Consider the following 21,425-nt stretch of genomic DNA (forward strand, 5'->3'; position numbering starts at 1 on the left):
TGTCGTGTTTTACTCATGAGGTGCCTGTGAGTTTTGTACTCTAGTTGGTAACATACCTACATTCATTTTAAGCTATGAGTAATGCTTTCATTGCCTAAGATCAACACAATTGACACTATAGAAAGACATACCAAATTTATCCTGTGGCTTCAGCATCCCACACTACCTGCTGCCCAAGGGCTCTGTGCGCAGTACGGGAAGCTCCTGCCAGCATCATGGGAAAGGCGCAGTGAGTTCAGGCTTGGCAACACTATGGCCGAGCTCTGTACGCACCCATCTGGCTCCTAGTGCTCTCTGCAGAGGGGCCTGGGCTGCAACTCCCAGCCTCTCCCCAGTACAGATGTTCCTGATCAGGTATGCCGCATATGGAGGATGCCTGGTGGCCCTTGGTAGGACTGATGCCCAGGGCCTATCACAGCAAGACACAAAGCCAAAAGTCTATACTGTCCTCACAGCTCTCTTTTTAATAGCAGTGTTAGTTTAAGCATGCCCACTCTGCACCCAGATGACCCCCTCCACATTCACCTTCTTAACTTCCTTCTTCTACATTCCCCCTCTCGCATGTGACCTCCCCTTAGCATGACCTGTTTTTCTTAATGCTGCTATATTGGTATTAGGTTTATCTTCCACATAGGAGAGAAAACATGCAGCTACTTGATTGGCCTGGATCAGAGAGCTTGCAGGCAGCAGAGGAAAAGCAGCAGCCAGGCTTTCCATCCACCCTCCTGGGGCCCCACTCACAACTCAGGCAGCCTCTCCTGGCCTCCACTGCCCAGTGCCCTGTGTCCTGTGCCCAGTACCCAGGTGAGGAGGTGAGGGAATTGAGAAAGGATAACTGGATCACTGTATATTTGGCTTCCCTTTGTGATTTCTCAAAGCCCTCTGACAACCGATCTTATAAACTGCAAACTACCTCAGTGAAGCGGGCAATCAGTTCACGTGTCAGGCATGCCACAGGGGAGCCAGGTAAGAAAGGTCAAGAAACCTGTTTTTGGTAGCATGTGTCTCCTCACCTGCTAAGTCTTCCCTTTGGGTCCAGATGGAGATTAACTCAGCTGCTAAGTGTCATTTCTTTCTAAGTCTCCTTCTACTGGTTTACTCAGTGTATCTCAACACCCTTGTACCAAAGAAAAATATGCTATATTCACTTAAATCTCACAACAGGATTGTTTCAATTTTCTTTAAAGTGGCCAACTTATCTGTAAATAGTTTAGTTATTATGTTGTCATCCAAGCTGGGCCATGTTTCAGAGGCAGAGGGTACCAGCAGGAAGGGATAACCATGAAGCATAAACCATGCAGCCTCAGCAAACCAAGGCCCTCTGGCACAGAGAAAGAGAACACACACCTAGGCCTCCCAGGGATACCTGGCAGGGAGAAGACATGAACTTGAATACTGCAGATGAAAGATAAGTGTTAGCAGAATACTCACATGGGAGCAGGGGCTTCCCCTGTGTGGGAAGGAGGGACAGTGCAAGTAGTCAGGAAGGAAGGCATAGAATGGGGATTGGGGACTTCATATGTTGGCTACAACTCCTTGGACTCAAGCCCCCAGGGCTAACCATGCCCTGTAAGGACCACTTCTAGTGGGGTACTGACACTACTGTCTGACGATCACACCAGATACACCATACTCTAATCACCTCGAGTTCTATCTGGTCCTCCTGGATCCGAAGGCCCACCAGACATGCTGTAACCATTCTTGGTGCCTCCTGGTCCCTCTAGATCGGAAGCTCCAACCACCAAGTTCTAACCATCTCTGGTTCCACCTGATCCCTCTGAATTGGAAAGTCCATCTACCAGGTTGTAATGATCTCAGATGTCCCCCTGAATTGAAAGGTCTGCCTACCATGCTCTAATCATTTCACCTGCTAGCCAGTAACCCCTGGCTCTGAGGACCCATGTGAGTCTCTGTGGTTTGAGAGTCAGGAATTAAATTCTCTAGTCTAATCCACAGACTATCCCAAAGGAAACCCCCCCAACGTGCACTTACTGCAGCTAGACATCATATGCAAGAAGTCCCACTCTGCACAGATGTCCCAAGAAAAGCCTGGGGTCTCAGAGAAAATGGAGAGAAATACCAAGAGACGGGAGGTAGGGGAAGCTTTGGGAATGGCATGTGACAGTTCAGCAAATCAGGTAGGACACAGACACTGAGACACTAGGGGGAAGGAATGGCACACAGAGGCAAAGGGACACAGCCAATCTGCTGGTGCCCTCTGCTGACTGTGAGGCCACAACCATGAAGGTATCAGCAAGGACTGTGGGTGCAGAGGCAGAACGCATGTCATGCACTCACCTGACACACAGGAGGGTGTGAGCATATGCACAGAACACCTGCACTGAAGCACACTCAGGGACAGTGTGAGCACACACCACACCCATGTGACAGGCAGGGAGCACCAATCACATGAGTGAGTACCTAAGACACACACAACACACACAGGACGGTGTGAGACACATTACACCCATGTGGCATGCAGAGACAGCATGGACGTAGAACCACACCTACACGACACACATAGGGCAGTGACAGCACGCATACCACACACGTTACAAAGAGGGTCCGCATAAAAAAACACACCACATGCACAGAAGACTTGTGAGCACACACTACCGCCCCGACCCCATACACACTCTCTCATTCAGGAAAATAAAAAAGAGTGAAACAGCAGAGCGATCTTTTAAATAACATTCCACTATTAACATTTATATGAAGCACGTGCTTTTTTCCGTGAACCCCAAGCAACCCTTACATGAGAACAGGAATCTGAACATGGGAAGCAATGGGAAGGGGTGCCTGAAGGCATCTGGCAGCCAGCCAGGCAGACATCTCTGTAGGAAGCACACGCTATTTGCATTAAAGCCTTGTGTGACCAAGCTTTCTCTCTGTGCCAACAAGGCCTTTCTGATCCATGTCCAATCGAGACCTGAGGTTTCACTTTCATCTGCAGGGTGCAGAGGTCTGCCTGTCATCTGTCACCTGTCACCACCCGTCCTCCATGTCCCACCAGCAATTCGCTGCCATGTGCCTTCACTCACAGGATTACATACCACCGTTAGGTCAGTTTTTATCCTGGAAACCCTCCATTTTGCTTCCGTCATGATGCATGATTCTTAAAATTTTTTTCAGTACAAAAAAGTAAAGCTGTTTTTTAATGTTCACAATCCACATAGAAAAAGTTCCGAAGCCTAATACACTGCTGGTGGGAAAGTCGATTAGTACAACCACTGTGGAAAACAGTTCTAAAAATACAAATTCCTAGGAGTAGAATCCAGCAATTCCACTCCTAGGGATGTACCCAAAGGAATACAAGTCAGGTTACAATAAAGGCACCTGCATACCCATGTTTATTGCAGAATTATTCACAATAGCTAAACTATGAAAACAGCCAAGATACCCTACCACTGATGAATGGATTAAGAAAATTTATACACAATGGGATTTTATTCAGCCACAAAGAATGAAATTTTGTCATTCGCTAGCAAATGGATGGAACTGGAGAACATCATCTAAAGTGAAGTAAGCCAAGCTCAGAAGGCCAAAAGCTGCATGTTTTCTCTCCTATGTGGAAGATAAACCTAATACCAATATAGCAGCATTAAGAAAAACAGGTCATGCTAAGGGGAGGTCACATGCGAGAGGGGGAATGTAGAAGAAGGAAGTTAAGAAGATGAATGTGGTTGATGTATTCTCTATACAAGAGTGAATATAGAATTTTTAAACCCTGCTGAAACCACTATAAAAAGGGGACCAAGATAGAAAGGAGAAAAATAGAGATGTACCAATACAGATTATAGTATACATTTTATATATATTATATACATAGAAATGTCTCTCTATATACATATATGTATACATAGAACTGTTGCAAGGAAACTCCCTGTGCAGCTATCTTAAACAAACAAAAATGTCATTTTTTTTTTCACTTAAAAAAATCAAAGGACAGGAGGGTGGAACAGGTCCTGCAGTGGGGGGAATTTGTATCAATGTAGAGTGGGGAGGATGTGGGGAAAGGGTATGGGAGGGTGAATATGGTGCAAATACTGTGTACACATGTATATAAATGGAAAAATGAGACCTATTGAAACTGTTCCAGGAATGGTGGGTGGGGGGATAAAGGAGAATGGTGAAGGAATGAATTCAAGTATGATGTATTTGATATATTTTAAGAACATTTGTAGATGCCACAATGTACCCCAACCTAGCACAACAATAAAAAAAAAAAAGGTTCCCAGAGTTTATTGTATGTACAACCCCACCACCACCATCCCAACTCCAAGAACATCGCTTTCGCAATCTGCCTAGGTGATGGCTAGCAAGGACCCACAGCGTTACAAACCCCTATGGATAACCTCTGTAACAATCTGCACCTGAGACTTGCTCCTTGCATAAGGAGAGATTCAAGCAAAGATAGATGTGTTACAGTTTGTCTGAAGGAGTTTGAATTTTCAGGTTACTTTAACCCACTGCAAATGTTCTGTCCTTGTCTAAGACAGTGCGAACAGCATCACTTGGCAAGATCTTGCCTGTGAGTCACAGAGACTTCAGCTGTACAGGGGAATTTAATATGGCCTTCATTTACCTTCTCTCCCAAGTAGAGTAGCAAAGGGAGAGTAAGAGGTTTTCTTATTTGCATGTAAAAAGACAGGTTGTGAGTGTGTCTGACTGTCCACTTGACCACAAGGCCATGGTGACATTGCCCCTGTGCATGTGGGGTGTGTGTGGATGTGTAATGTTCCATCAGTTTGCAGACTTCCAATCACTTGTGGAGATTCTATATGCTTCAGTTATGACATAATTTGAACACTGCTGCTGACAACAATGTCCACACCAAGATTTCTGTGGATGGGCAGATCTCCCCAAATTGATTCTGCTTCTAGACACTCCTCTTAGAGATTTGTTTTTACTTTTTCCCTTCCTCCTAATAAGATTCATGAGAAAGAATTTCATACACATGTGAAAGGGAACCCTGCAAACAGTCTAAAAGTTGACACTTCTCTGCTAGAATTAAGGATGCCTAACAAATTCACAGAGGTTGCATTGCCAGCCCTCTCTACCTCTCAGCCCTACTTTCAAAGCACTGTCCTCCCCAGTGCTGTGCACCCAGCTGTGCACCCAGCAAAATGTCAGGGTCCCTGGTCTCTTGTTTAAAAGAAGCCACCACTACCCAAAACATGGTGTAGAGCAACTGAGAATAGAAAGGAGGCAAGCAGCTGAAGAGACCTGGGACACAAGACACATGTGTGGACAGCAAACACATGCTAATCAATAAGCAGGACAAGAAGAGATGAGGGAAGGAGCAGGATAACAAAAGTCGTCACTGGAAGACAGAGGTCAAGTGCAATCCTTCTCATAAAAAGGTGTGCCTGATGCAGTATCAACCTAAGCAGCATTTTGGGGAGGGGGAATGTTGGGAGAGGATGAGGTTGGGGGAGGGGGAAGGGGGAAGTAGCAGTACTGAAGACTGCACTCGCTAGGCAGGCACACTGCCACTTGAACCACTCTACCAGCCCCTAAGCAGCATGTTTTAATCCCAGCTTGCAGTAGTTTGGGACAGAATTCACATTTAATTTTTTGCTGCATGGAAGCCTAGTGATTTATAGGTGATCTAAGTGCAAAGACAGAGTATAAGTGTTCGTTTGGAAAACATGCTAGTTCTCCGAAAAACATTTTTCTGTATGAAGTACCGCACAGTACGCTCAGTCTGAACCAGAAGAGTTTGGCACCTGGCCCAGTGAGTGTGACTGTCACTACAGATCATTAAGTAGATGAGGAACAATACATTTCTGGATGGCCTCCCAGGGCAAGCACTGAGGTGAAGTCCAAGTCAAGTGGCAATCTACTGGCTGGAGCAGGAAGAAAGAGCTCAGCAGCACTTCTGGTTAGAACCACCTTCTCTGCAAAAGGAAACCTCCCACTTCTAGCTGTGACAGGACAGACCAGTCTGTGTGTCCTGCTTCTTAGACAGGCTGAATAACAGATGAGTGGTGCTGCCTTCAAAGACGGGCAAAGAGTTGGTCTCTGGAAGTTCCTACTTCAAAATTGAGTTTTGGGGCAACTCGAAGGATATGCCTACTTAAGCCTGTGGACAACCAGAACAAGATCAGCAGGTCTGTAAACCATACCAGTTTTCTGCTGCTGCTATAAATTACCACAAACTGAGCAGCTCAGATCAACACCCCCAAACATCCTGAGAAGGGAGGGGCCCAGCTGACAGCCCAAAAGTGAACACATGCTCAGTCTACAACCCCCAAGCACTGAATCCTACCAACAGCCAGTGTGCCTATAACAAGACCAGAATCCAGATGGAACTCAGCCTATCTGACACCTGAACACCTTAGAACCCAGTAGACCCACTAAGCTGGCCAACATGTAATCCTGGATACTGGGGTACAGACAGGTGCTAGTTGAGGCCCCTGCCTCTGTAGTAACATCTTACGCAGCATGTAAAACTATGGAAGTGGATGGTGCTGTAACAAATTCCCACTCTGGATCCCAGCAGTGGGAGGAAGCTAGAAGACTCTGGAGGAGTGTAGGTTTTAAATAAGTGTAGATAAATAGAAAAGGCATAGGTTAAACAGACTATTAGTAGAGCCCTCAATGTGGAGAAGCATCAAGGAGGCCCAGAAGGAAATGAGAAGTGATCACATGGTGGCAGAAGGCACAGCAAAATTGTCCCTACCATGGGTGAACACACAGCTTCGGTCTGAAACTGACCCTATACTAGGGGTCTTGGGGAAGAGAGCATCAGGAGGCAAATGTGAGAGGAGAGAGACAAACAATGACAACAATAACTCTAAAAATTCCAAATAGCAAAAGATGCTATGGGACATGCCATGGGACAGCATGCCTGGGAAAAACAGTGTGCCTGGAAAAGGAGAGCAAAGTGCCCAGGGAGGACAGCATGTCTAGGAAGGACTGTGTACCTAGGGAAGTACAGCAAGACTCCTAGGGCAAGGACTGCCTGTGCACACAGGAGACAGGGCTCACCTTCTTACAATCCCTCCTCCTGTGTGCTGGCAAGACCTATGATGTGTTTCTAACCGACAGAACATGGCCAAGGGGAAGGACATCCCATGACTATGACACAGAATGAAAATCAGCTACTCTGAGTGAGTCAAAATGGAAATCATCCCCAAGTCTGGACATTACTTTTGGGAGAAGACTGATTTTCTTTTTGTTTGTAGAGACTCCCCTTCTTCCTCTCCAAGGGGGCATGGGCTTAGATGAGAGGAGGCAGAGGAGCCGCAATGCCAGGGGGGTGGCACCTATGGAATGGCAGCAACCAGCAGGACCAGGAAGCCACACTCAGGTGCCACCAGTGGTGGGGGGACATCCTCAAAGCCAAAATACTGAGGATGAAGTGGGAAGCAGGTTCTGCTCACGTGATAGCAGATAGCATTTGCCCTCAGCTGTTCAACACCTGGCTCCACAGGAGGACTGGCAGACACTGCCACCTCAAACACACTAGTGGGAAGACAGAGAGTCATAAACAGGTGGAAGTCCACAGGGTGGAAACTGGCTGTCACCATGGATAATAGAACAACAGAAACAAGGGCCTCTTACAGAAGCTCACGGCTCTTCCTGAGGATGGAGTGATACAAATTAAAAGATAAAGAATATGGGGGAGTGTGGGCACTCAGGAGCCCTGCACTCAGGAGGCTGAGACAGAAGAATGTAGCATTTGAGGCCAACCTGGCTACATAGCAAGACCTTGTCTCCAATAAAGGGGCGGAGGGGCACATGGGGAGAGGAAAGGGGAGCGGAGAAGAGGAGGGAAAGAAGGAGGAGAAGAGAGAGGGGGAGGGGAGGGGAGAGGAAGGAAAAACCAGGTATAAAGAAAAGTGGATTATTCTGAAGCAGGCATCCTGGCAGCCACCCAACAGAAAGCAATGCAGTGCCTACACAGGCACACAGGTGCAGCTGGGGAGAAAGGAGAGATGAGGTGGAAGGGGGGGGTGGGGCGGCGAGTGTCTAAGAAGCATTCTGGCATGTTGGACAAATGAAGGAACATTTTAGAGTCTGCATAGAGAAAAGACTTCATTCCAACTTACACGATGGAACAAGTTAATATGAGCAATTTTTCCCCAAAGTGAGAATTTGGAAAGTAATTACTGACAATGGCAGAAGAGGAGAATTAAGCAAGATGAGGATCAGCTCAGAGTCTCAGACATTTGACTGACATGAGTTTTGAAGGTCCAAAGACTGAAAGACAGCCACAACTCTACTCATCACCCACTCAAGAGGCAAGGGAGGATGCAAATCTCTGCTGTTCCCTGTGCGGTATGGCTTAGGACACCCCTAGTGAGATGCTCCAGACACAGAAATCACTGTTCCTGGAATGCCATGACTATCCCCCCAACCCCCGACCCCCGCTTCCATCCTTAGAAGGTCACATACCACAGTTTTTCTGGGCAAGCAGGCCCTTGTCGATGGTCATATCTTAATAAGCCATGCACCAACCCATCAGCAACACAAAGTCAGCCTCATGTCACACCTCTAGTTGGTATACACAAGTATGCACTGAAAGCCACACTTACTTTTGTTGTAGCAGGTTGCCAGCACTCCTCTGTCTGCAGGGCTGGCACTAATGTGCCAGATCTCACCCACTTGATGAAGGAGGACATTTTTATTTATGATGTTATTTTCATCATCAAAATCTATGATGTGGATCTACAAACACAAGAAAAGGGCACATTAGGGTCTCAAATGTTCTCCCTGGTACCTTAACTAAACATCATGATTACAAAGAAGAATCAAGCTACACTTCACGACAGATATGCTTTAATTCTTTTTACACTAAGAGCAAATGCCCCTATAATTTAGTTTTTACTGCACTCTTCTCCAAAGGCAAGGTAATCCCTCCCTGTGGAGAATTTTTACAATGGCAAGCTACAAAACACTGTCCTCTGGTCCTCTACTGTCTTCAAAAACCTAAGACACCAAAAGCTCTATCCCCACTGGCTTGGAGGTGAAGGAGGCATGGCTGGCTTGGCGGTGAAGGAGGCATGGTTCTGGTGTCTAGGTCACAAGAACCTCTAAGATGTACTCTGTGGCTTCAAGGAAGGAAGAGGTGGCAGGACAGCTACCCAGTGAGGTCTGAGCATAACTATGGGGCTGCTGCCCAATGGAGTTGGGGTGGACCATGTCTGGCCACTATGCAGTAGGAAAAATTCAACTCAAGTCAGAAGTAACTAAGGTGGGAAAGGGCTGTATTTTAGCTTCTTTTAAAACGAGGCCAACATCTGTCAGAGCATACGGTCATATCAATTAACAACAATAGAGTTAAATAGGTCGCTAAATGAAAAGGTTAAATATGCTATCTCCATGCTTTTCTGGATAATTTTTAGAGGAACTGAAATGTTTTTCACATTCAATATCTTATCAACACTCAAGTCAATAAGAAAATATAATTCTTTCAAAACTAAATTTATACTAAGAAAATAATCATGGATCTACACAAAGATTAATGTCCAAGAAGGCTCACTACAGCACTGGTTATGGTCGTGAGATAGTAGAAGTCATCCAGATGTCCAGCAGTACGGAATTCTTCAAACAGCCTGCCATCCTTGGCTACAACGTACACTATGAAGCCACTCAGCATAGGGTGCAGGACTACTTAATGCCACAGAAACATGTCCATATTATAGGTTTAAGGAGAAGGGAACATAGAAAAGAACTGTGCATATGCTGCATTCAGCTTTTATTTAAGTTTTTGTTTAAAAAAGCAAATACACCAATGTCGAGGAGAAGCAGAGGCAAGCAGCTCTTGCTGGGTCCTGGCACTCTTCCTTCACCTCTGCACTTTGTTTGTATTTTTAATATTTTTTCATGATTAATATGCATTACTTTTGCAATACAATACAGCAATCATTAAGTATTATTTTACAATGGTTCCTGATACCCAAGAGCATATCCACAGAATATGGCTTCAGAAGCCTCCTGTTTTATTGTGGATGCTTCCTCCTATTCAGCATTTAACGTGAAAGGAGCCCCCATCCTCTTCAGGACTTGCTCTGCACTGGTCAGGGTAGAACTCAAACCTATAGCCTGAAAGCAGACTGATGTGACTTCCCTGCCACATATTTAAGAGGCTGCCACATGGCACCAGCCCTAGCATGACTGCAAAGGCCAGCCTAACACAAGTGTTCAAGTAGAAGCTGGTAAAGCTGGTGCACACAGGGAGACTACCAAATCACCGCTGTTATCTGTGACACCATCTTCAGCAAGCTTCTACCCACCCTCAGCCCACTGTGATTTCATAGTGGGTTTGGAAATATTGCTGGTGGATAGCTTCTCACTTACAAATTACATGGCTACAAACTAGGGAACTGGAGCAGCACTTTGCTTTAAAGAAAATGTTTGCTGGGCTCTTTTTCATTTCCAAAACCAAGGACAATTTTCCCTCAGTGAACATTGTTATGTGTTTAAAAATCTATTGATTATTAATTATAAAATAATTGTTAAGTGATCATTGATTACACAGGAAAATACTTGGCAATACTTATGAGAGCTAAGCACACATCCCATGAACCAACAATTCTACTACCGCTGGGTAGAACTGAACAAATACCAAACAGAAAGGTGCAAGAGTATCCACAGCAGATCGATCCATGAGAGCAACACAGTAAGCATGCAATGCAGGGTGGGTGGGTAAACTGTGACCTTCTCACAACATGGAGGCGCACAGATGGCTAGTAAGAAGAAACCGCCCCAGAGAGGCCAGAGACATAAGCCTGTGGCAACCATGACCATGAACACAACTATGACCATGCACAGGGGGCTGCTGAGTCTGGGTACTGTTGAACATGGCTACACAGACATGCAGGGTGTTGGGAAGCATGTACATGAGTGTATAAGAGTATATCAAATCTTATACTCGCATGTGTGCACATCATCCTATATAAGCTACACCAAATAGACAGAGAGCCACAGAATATAAGTAACAAACAGGTAAGGAAATGTCATTCTTTACAATAAACAATGACTTAAAATTTTAAATAAGAATTGTGTGATATCAAATAATGTTTATTTTGTTACTAACCTTTATTACTTAAGTGATAAAAACCAATACTGGAAAACTATGACAAAACTGTTACATGTTGTCATCTATGTAATTCTCATAGGGATTTACTGTAACATGCAAATAAGAATTATGTAAATGTTGAAACTGAAACAATAACTTGAGTTCTTCAAATCTGCCACAAAGAATAAACAAACCAAAAGCATATACTACAGAATATTATGTGTCTTTAAAAAGTATGATTATAAACTTCAAAACGTCATGAGAGTATTCGACTTTAAAGGCAAGCGTGAAAAGGTAGGTGATTACACAAAACTGCCACATGTGAACAGAGACTAAAGGCAATATGCAAAAATCAAAAGTGATTTCTTTTTGTTAGAGGGTTTTCCTTTCAGCATTTGACAAGTTTCCCATCATCAGAAATCCATTAACAGTAAAAAAGAATGCACTTAACTAAGCCATTTGGCCATATCTCTCAACGTGCTCCAGCATCAGAAGTGCTGCCTGGAGCGAGCACTACAGTGCCTGCTGGCCCAGTCTGCCACCACAGGACAGGACCTGCACGTCTGAGGGACTGCCTCCACCAGGAGGCCTTACTTCTCACCACCTCCCTCGTAGCTAGTTTCTTTCTTGTGAAGACATGAAACACTTTACAGTCAGGCTGCTTGGGCCCACATTCTTCCTTCAAATTTGTTTGCTTCAACCATCAAGCACACACGTAGCCAGGTCAGCAGCAAATGGAGAGCAAGAAATCCGCATCGCCCCGAAATCCACCTGTCCTGGTGAAAACACTCCTCAGTAATAGCCCCAGTCTTCATTTCTAAGCTGGAGGTGTTTTAAGACTTTTCAATATGTCCTTATGTTATAGTAGCTTGACAGGTCCCAAATATACATCTTTATGCAAAGCTTCAACAGCAGTATGTTCAAAAGGGATGGTGAGACATCACCGTCATAAGCAAATAACAATGGGTGATGTTTATGATGCCCCCAGCTCTGGGTTAAGTATTTTACTTACCTCAGTTCCTTTAATCTGTGAAACACCCTGATAAAATATCATTACTATAACCTACAGGTAAATAAAGGCTCGAAGGCAGTGCCTTGACTCACTCAGATAAGAGCTGAGTTGGGGATGGAGGGAGCATTTGGGCTCCCAGCTTGGTCTGCAGTCCACACCCCGGGCCTCAACTGTCTCAGGCTCCACAGCACAGGTCTGTAGCCCGCAACCTGGCCTCAGGTGTCCTCCTCCACATGGGGTAGCAGGCCAGGAAGGAGGAGGCAGCTCTTGGCTGCAAGAGAGAGCTCTTAGCATTCTGTACTCAGGGGACTACCCTGCATGCAACTCACATGGAAGCACAAAGAACCATTTAGTTAAAGAAACTGATGCAGCTACAGGCCAGTCACAAAAGCAAGTAACACACTGCAGAAACCCTGTTATCAAGAGAGCACAAGAAATGGCTTTTGACCTACTGGCCAGCAGGTCAAGAATCATAACAGGCTGAGCTTCTGAGTGACTGAATTCTGAATTCTGAATTCTTCACACGATATGTGATTTCTCTTTCAAAAAGGTGTTAATCATTTATAATGAAGATCACCAATACTAAAATGCTTACAGATGAACTTACCAGTGCTGAGCTAAGGTCATGGACGAACCAACATAAAAATTTAGAAGACTTATAAAAGTTATAAGAAGCCGGTAAAGATGAACTTAATCCTCCCTCCCTCCTTTTCTGAAAGAATCAGGATTTAGAGAAGTGTGGTGGGTCAAAGCCAGGACCAGACTGCAAGCACATGGACTCAGGCCTCAACACTCTTTCTGTTTCACCTCTACCTGAATTGCAAGTAAACAAGCTCCTGAGAATTAAAAAAAAAAAAAGTGAATAAAATTGGATATCAAATAAAAAAATGGGCTGGGTGTGTGGTTCAAGTGGTAGAGCACCTGCCTAGCAAGTGCTGCCAAAAAAAAAAATAATAATAAAAAAAAATCAAATAAAAAAGTACCCTCTTAAGGAAAGAAAAGGACCCCATGGCTTCCCCACAGGCAGGATTCTTCCCGCACTCACTATGGCCTGCCCCAGGGCTTACACTGGACGTCCATGACTGGAAGATGTAGCCCACCAGCTGGCAGCAGACTCCCCAGAGGCACTACCAGCCTTCCCTGCCTGACTCTGTGACTGGCCCAACCTCCCAATGACAGCACAGTGAAAATGACACAGCCCTCCTTGAGTTAGGTCTAGACAGGGAAGGCCATTTTCATGGGCTCCTACCGCTAGTTTCCTTTAACCCCAGTTAAAGTCAATAACTCTGAAAACACAGTTCCTACCACAAACTGGCTTGCTTCAGTGTGGAAGTCAGGAAACCTGGCTTCTAGTTTGTATTCTGCCACTTCCTGAGTGAATTACCTTGAGCAAGTCACTAAGACTTTCTAAGCTCTTGCTTCAGCATTTGAAATTTAGAGAACTGAATTTCTAGACTCCTTTGTTCCAAATGAAGTAAGTACTAGTACCCTAACTGGGAATTTAAATAAGAAGCGGAATTATTACTAAACGCACTACACTTCTCTCAAGGCTTACTAGGCCCACAGTATGGCTACCATTTGCCTATCCACAGTGATACTACTTACTTGAGTCTTAAGCCCCAGGACATGAAGCTCAAAGTATGTTTGGCAGCCCAAGAGATAAACAAAAAGAGTCACACTCCAGGATCTCTTGGGCCCAGCAACAGTGCCTCCTGGGGCAGTAAACACTCCTTTGTACCACGTGGCCAAGGAACAGAGAGACAGCTGGGACCCAACCAGGTCACTGGATGTCACTAGCTATCTTTTAGGGATATAAATCTAAAACTCAGAAAGATCTAATATAACTATGTGTTTAAAAAAGAAACTTTGGGGATTGGAGGTGTGGTTCAAGCAGCAGAGCGCCTGCAAGTGTGAAGTCCTGAGTTCAAACCCTAGTATGAAAGTCAGAAAGGTGGGGGGAGGCGGGGGTAGAAAGGAGAGGAAGGAAAGGGAATGGGGATAAGAAGGGAGGAAGAGAGGGAAAGGGAAGAGAGGGAGAGAAAGAAGGAGAGAAGGAAGGGAGGGAGGGAGGAAAAAAGAAAGAAAGGAATTATGGGAGCATAATCAATATAGCAGGTGAGACCACATTCTGGGGCTACCTTTGGCTCTATTTTTGTTCATATTCGTGTACATATCTGACTTGTTCCAGAAACAGCCTCTCAGGAGAAAATAACCAGCACCAAAGTGCTGGGGAAATACTTTAAGAATGCCCTGATGAAATAGACTATTGGAAAATCCTATGATCCAAATCCATGATTTTAAATCAGAAGCAGAGAAAGTCCCCCTGCTCCCTACTACAACACCATACACTGAGCACAGGCAGACACAAACCCTGGGGCTGAGGACTGTGGCCCAGGAACCCGACCATGGCAATGGGAGGTCCATGGGAAATTCTGGGGCATTTGCACCTCATGACTACAATGGGACAAACTGGCAATGGGTTTTGATCCAATGCTCCTTGATATCCAGACCAACACTCCAGTGGAATTTGCTGCAGCATAATCATGGAACTGGATGGCCAGGCATAAGAGTCCTAAATCTGATTTGTTTGTCTAAAAATGTAATAAATGCCAAATGAACCACATGAGGAAATTTCCTTGAAAAAAAAAAAGCACACTTATTACATTAGAAATAAGTGATATTTAAGTGTGGAACTGGGGGCATAGCTCAGCCCCAGCAAGCTGAGTACAATCCCCAGCATAGCAGAAAAAAAAAGCAGTAAAATAAATCCATGATGACCCATAATCTGCCTAGTGCCAGGCATCAAATGGGTACGACAATGAATGGCCTGTGGTCCTCAAACACTCACAGATCCAGGTGGACAGGTATGAAGGTAAATTGGAGACAAATAAATACAGAATAAAACCAATCAGAATCCTACAGCAGGAGCCCTACATTACAGGCACTTGTTCACAAGACAGTTAAGAGCACAGCAAAGAAGGAATTACTTCCCAGCTGGGAAACTGGGGAAAGGCTACAAAGGGAAGCCTTCCCCATGAAAGGTGGGCACATGAGCCATGTGTGGGAGAGATGAGAGGATTCAAAACCCTGGGCATAAAATTATAAATTCCACCAAAGGACAAAGAAACAGCCTCACTAAACTACTATAGGAATGTCAAAAGACTTTCAAAAAAAGGAAGATGGTACACTCTGACTCTTGTGAGACTCGTTCTGCACATGGAGAGAAGCATGGACTCCAAAGCCCTCCCTTTCAACCCACATGTTCAAGGAGCCTGAGTGGTCCTCACACCCATAACCTCAAGGCCTTCGCCAGCAGCAGCCCCGCAAGTCAAGGGCCACAAGTGCTGCCAGCTCTTGGCCACATTACATGTCCTGAAGGCAGCATCTTCTCTGCAACCTCCCAGCCAACCTGGCAGTGACACTGAGGAGGGAAGAAGTAGAAAGGAAGAAGAAACACCCCTAAAAGTTCTCATTTGCCAGTGCTTCTGCTGACGTAGGGGAGAAAAGGAAGAAAAACCAAAAACAGGTTCTACCTCACAGTGATTCTGAGGACAAGGAAGTGGAAAGGAAGAAATGCTGCAAACAAGTTCTTGTTGGCAGTGACTATATACTGTAGCAGAAAAAGGGAGGAAATGCCAGAAAGAGATCCTCCAAGCCCAAGCCAGCACCTGGACAATGCGTCTGACAAGCAGGTCACAAAGCCTGGAAGAACAAATGAACCGCCCAAGCCAAGCCCTGGGACCACTTTCCCTACCACTCCTCATATCCCAAGCTGCAAGTAGGCAGACTGGCAGAACATGTGGAGACACAAGAACAGATTTCAGCCATCTCAACCCCCACACCAGGTTGCTGCAGAGGCCTCCACAGAGGAGACAGACATGCCTCATGGCCCCAGGTCACACACCCAGACGCTCAGGCAAGCCCTCATGACACAGAGGCTAGATGGGGCCCAATTTCCTACCTCAGGCCCAGCAGCACTGCACAATGCCACTTTCAGGAAGACCCTGAGGCATTCTCCTCTACCATCAAAGCTTCTAGAGCCCAACAAAGAAGTAGCTGCTACAGCCAGTAGACCAAATTGCCAGGGATCTTTGCAGAGGCCTGCATCCTTGGTGGTGGCCAACTTCAGCTAAGTGTTGCCGCCTTGCTTCAAGTGTCCAAACCCTGTACATTGCTTTGACTTGGACTCTCTGGACCCCACGGTCACTGTATGTGACATGACCCAGGTGTCCCCAGAGGATGAATCTGTGGAAGTAGCTGTATTTTGCCTCTCACTGATGGCAACCAGCATCAGGAACTTCCTAGAGGAGACAAATTGAGTACATAAGCCAGGAGTCTCCTGAAGGTGGCCAAGGTCAGCAGCTGCTTTGAAGATGTTTGGACCTTTCTGAGGACTGCGACCAAGTTAGGCTTCAAAGTCACCTCTAAGAACCTGACCAATGGCCATTCTTCTTGTCTGATTTTGAAAAGACTGAGTCTCCCTCAGGTAGGTCTCAAGGCTCAGCTATTAGGCTTGAAACTTCAAACATGTCTCTACAAGTGCAGGTGACCTCTAGATACCCCACAAAAGGAGAGGCAGTGCTCAGACTCCAGACTCAGAACTATGAAGACTGTATCAAGCCAGGACCTGGTACCTCCCTCTGCCCCAAGAACTAAGTGTGATAAAATCCCTGGCTCAGCTCTGCTCTAATGAAGCCTTCTTGGTTACAAGAAGCATAAAGTCACTCAAGTGAGTTCAAGGATCAGGAGTGCATTGTGAGAACACAAGGATATCTGGGAATCAAGAAAACTAGATGGTCTGGAATTGAAGGGTCTGTGGGTTTAGCTCCTCTTTCCCTCTCTCTGAAGGCAAATGGGCTTTTTATTCTGTCCCCTCCGCTGTGCCCATCCATAGATTCCACTCCTTTAGCCTCAGTCTGCCCATGCCTTCAAGACTGCAGACAGGCAGTACTTGCCCTCTGACAATTCCAATCCTGGCCTTCCACTAGAGCTGGGAGTCATTTAATTTCTGAATATTCCATTCCTCATCTGTAAAATGGTAAAACTCTTGTTTTGTGGGTTAACTGAAGACATTTATAGCTAGGGTTGGGAACATAAGAAGTGCTGAATAAAGTAGCTGTGGCTATCACATGTTCTTTAAAAAAAGTAAGATGGTGAAGGGAAGCAGGCAATGCCAGAGGGAACATCTGACACTGTATCTCAGACTCCTGGAGCTTGAGAGCTGGGTAGACCCTGCAAAAGAGTCCTAAGTAGGGCAGACCACCTGGGGAAACACCCCAACCCAGCCCACGCTCATGAAAGGAAGACATAGAAAGGGACCCTGAGGCAGGATGGACCAGGAAATGAAGCCTGGGAAACAGCAGCTAGGAACTCAGAGACAAGCACTGTATTAATAAATGGCTTGATTAAAAGCATACAGGCACTGTTTTCTTTGCTTAAAGTCTTACTCCCCCTCAATAAGCTGCAATCTCTAATTAAAAGAGAAAAGAAAGAAAAAAGAACAGTGCTCTCCCTCTGACCTTGTTGGCTTGATCAAATGATTAGTGCACGCTGGGAATTGAACAAGGATATCTTTTTTAAAAAGACACCTAGCCTGAAAAAATTAATAACGATAACACTTGGGGAAATGACTCATTTGATCACAGAAGTGTTTGCAAAAGAAAATATTTATCTCAAGGGTGGACATCTGTCTTAAAGGGAGCACCTGGCAGAGGCCATCCTTTGTTTAAAGAGATGCTGAGGCATCTGTCATTATGTCCCAAAATCTAGCACACAGGCCAGTCTTGAAATCGCTGCACCCATTTGATGAAACCATGTAACAGCAAGAATAAGTACATACCAGAATGAAGGGGAGCTCTCAACCCAGGGTGAATTTGAGCCAAATCCCCAACCTACTTTTTCATCATAAACACCTCTGATGTTAGAGCACTCATTGCACCTGCTATCAGATGTGACCACACCTATGTCTGACTGTGTACTAGCCTTTTTACTCCCTTTTGTTCTTTGGCAGCACTGGGGTTTGAACTCAGGGCCTCACGCTTGCTAGGCAGGCACTCTTACCACTTGAACCACTGTACCAGCTCTAGCCTTTCTTTGCTTTGCTTTATTAATAACCTTTCTTCCTCTCTACCTCAATGTGTCCTAAAATTCTTTTTCTGCAACAATGTCAAGGACTTGGTACCCAAGGGCCAGGCAGAGGCCTCCTCCCTTTTGGATATCTCCTCCTTGGAGCCCCACTGGTACCAGTAACAGTTCTTGGAGAATGGCTGGGGCCTCTGGAAGTCAGGCTGTCTTATGATGCTTCAGTTACCCAGGACAACGAAGTCACTTTATTCTTAAAGGAAGAGAGGAGGCAGGGAGGTGAGGTCAGGAAAGAAGGAAGAGGAGGGCAGAGGAAGGAACAGGAGGAAGTGGGGGAAACTGAAGTTCAGTTAGTTGGAAGTGGGTTAGGGAATCTGGCTTTTTACCAAGCACCGGGAAGAGTCTGACATTTCAATCAATTCAGAGGGGACACAGAAATAAAGCTGTCATGAACCAAAACAGCAACAGAGCTGTGGCTGAGAAACTAAAATAAAAAGCATCCTGGTAAAGAACAGAGCTGCTCTGTCACCCCTCCAGCAACTGCACCTTCCCATTGATCAGTACCTCATTACCAGACTGTGAGAAGGATGAACCCCATTCCTCTGTCACCTGGCACACCCTGATGTCCTCAGAAGGAAGATCAAGACCAGTGTCTCATCTACATAAGAAATGGGGGTTACTAACATATCAGAAAAGTCTGCAGAAGTAAGCAAAGCCCTATGATCTGAATTCTGTCCTACTCTCTGCCTGAGCTTCCCACCTCCTGGTCACCTGCAGTGTGTATGTGCCTCGTTCACAGCAGCACTGCATGTATATGTCACCATTTCACTGAGCATGCAACTCAGGTACAGATAGCTGTCCACTTTTGTGTACCCCACACATAAAGAAGAGGATCAGAGGAGTTCTGTTAATATACAAGATAAGCATTTGCTGAATGAGTGAACAAGCATCTCGACAATGGCACACACTTTTCCCAGAAGCAGAAAGGCACAAGCAGCACTCAGAAAGGCACTCTCCTCCCAATCATTCAGAATCTCATTCAATAGGCAACTACAGGTGAGTTACAGAGCCTTGAAGCTATCAGATCTCTCCTTTAACTCAACCGTGACAGAAAAGCGCAGCTGAAGCCAGAGGCTGCAGCCTGCATTAGCCACATAAAGACGAAGCAGGAAAGGAGCAGATGAAATGCAAGTGACATCACAGTCTTGCAAAGCACCTGCAAAGATGCCACTCTCACCTACAGAGATGCCACTGATTGGAGGGTGTGGAAAGATCAGAAAATAGTCACACACTTGTTACATAAAATTCAGTTCAAACCATCGGAGAAGTGAGTTTCTATATGTGAATGAGTGCAAGTGCTTCTTTCACTAGGCCCAAGAACTGACGACACCCTGTGCTATAGAAACCAGGACTATCTGTGCCTGAAATGATGTGACAGCACCACAGGCTGCTGGGAGCTGTCTGTCTTAGGATCCATCAACCTTAGATCATCATAACTCACAACACTATCTGCAGGTAAGAAGAAATTCTGTCTTTAAAACTTTAAGAAAATACAGGCTATCAACTTCTTTCTAACCCACTTCCAAGCAGCCGTGCCACTGCACTCCAGTGTATCACCAAACGGCAGCCATGAGGAGGAGTGCGCGAGTGCCATGCACAGCTCACCTTGCCAGGGAGACACACTGTCTCCTCCCCCTAAGTTCTTGGGACTAAGAACCAGAACCACGGAGGCATATGTACTTTTATTTTATATTGAACTGTTTATTAAAACTTTAATTAAGCATATATGAAATGTATGGGATCTGATAAGACACATTGTTGACTCTCAAAAATAAAACTACTGGAGAATTAACCTGAGTAATAGCTTTTTTTTTTTAATTTAGGAGAAAAGGAGAGGGGAAATTGTAAAACACTTTTAAAACAATTCGTTAGACCCTGCTTTGTTCCAGAAAGGACTGGAGGCAGATTAAAGTACTGTGTCACTTGGGCTGACTCTTTCTTACCATCAAATCCACACAGTATGAAATTTGGGCTGATAAGACCAGGACAATGTAACTTACTCATGACTAACTGGCTTTTAAACGATGAGCCTTTACTTTTTTAAGAAAAGTTTTAGAAACAGTTCACACAAATAAAAATAAGTTTTTCCTTGTTCTCAGAAAGTTTAAAAACTGATGCTACACCAAAAAAAAAAAAATCAGTGGTATAGCCTCAAAACGTGGACAGAATTAAAAAGTAAGTAAATATGAAAAGGCATTTTGAACACTGAGGACAAACTCAGCGAAGCATGTTAAATTTATCTCCTCTGCCCAATGATACACTTTCAAAAAACATCACGGACACCACAGGTGGCCGAGCTCACACCCTGGCAAGTGAGCGCCACCCTGGCTTCCCATCTGGAGCAATGGGAGATCAGGTGTATGGGACAAGTGCTCCAGGCAGCTGCATTTTGAGCACAGATGCCGCCTGTCCCTGTCCAAGTACTGCACAGGTATCACTGGCCAAGGATACAGCTCTTACTCCCATTCTCTGTGGAGCAACCTCCCTGAACACAGCGCCTGTGTTACATAATGTGGGTCCCCTCCCTTCTGAGGCACTCACTGGCAAACATTTTTACAAATGAAGGATTCTCATCCTACATCTTTTCCTAGGATAGGTAAGACATACACACACATACTTTCTCTCTCTCAGAAAACTGAGGAAATCAAAAGGAAAAAGGTTTCCATCACCACTTCCTATACCTAGAGAGAGCCCTCCCTCCCTCCTTAACCTAACTCCTCTAGTGTCTACCATAAGCAGAGATTCAATTTCATACTTTTCTTTTTTATGCCACAATTGTGCATATGATTTTAGCATTTTATTCAACCACCTAACAAATCTGTTTTGTGGTGTGTGTTAGTTTGGCAAGGCCATCTGTCTTTTTTTCTTCTTTTTTTATTATATTCATATGTGCATACAATGTTTGGGTCATTTTTCCCCTCTTTCCCCCCACCCCCACCTAACAAATCTTAAGGTGAGATGACTATTAGGAGTCTGGAACTTTTTTTTTTTTTTTGAGACAGGATCTCACTATGTAGCCCAAGCTGGCTAGTCCATGAGAGTAACCAGTTGGAGGACATGGCAACTGTGTATTGGCCAGCAGACATCTGCACACTTTGATATTCCAGTGAGTACCACGGTAATTAGCACTTGTGCACAGAGCTCTTTCTAGGTTTGGGATAATAATAGAAATATTTACTTACAGAGGTCTATCTAGACAGCATCAAATTAGGTGCCACAATGCCTGTGCCAAATTCAAACCCC

The 21,425-nt window shown here is 45.1% G+C and overlaps 1 protein-coding gene and 1 pseudogene across 3 annotated transcripts in view; one reads left to right on the plus strand and one right to left on the minus strand.

Annotated features, from left to right (window-relative positions):
• Eipr1 (EARP complex and GARP complex interacting protein 1) overlaps positions 1-21,425 on the minus strand; it is a 149,733-nt gene that overhangs the window by 119,056 nt on the left and 9,252 nt on the right. For all 3 annotated transcript variants that reach the window (XM_074049085.1, XM_074049086.1, XM_020174616.2), the window contains one exon: positions 8,544-8,676. In XM_074049085.1, coding sequence (XP_073905186.1) covers positions 8,544-8,676 — 133 coding nt within the window. Of the gene's footprint in view, positions 1-8,543; positions 8,677-21,425 lie in introns of those variants that run through there.
• On the plus strand, positions 15,839-16,680 carry LOC109693343 (ribosomal RNA-processing protein 8 pseudogene; annotated as a pseudogene).

The sequence above is a fragment of the Castor canadensis genome, chromosome 12 (genome assembly GCF_047511655.1).
Source record: "Castor canadensis chromosome 12, mCasCan1.hap1v2, whole genome shotgun sequence".
Taxonomy (NCBI): Eukaryota; Metazoa; Chordata; class Mammalia; order Rodentia; family Castoridae; genus Castor; species Castor canadensis.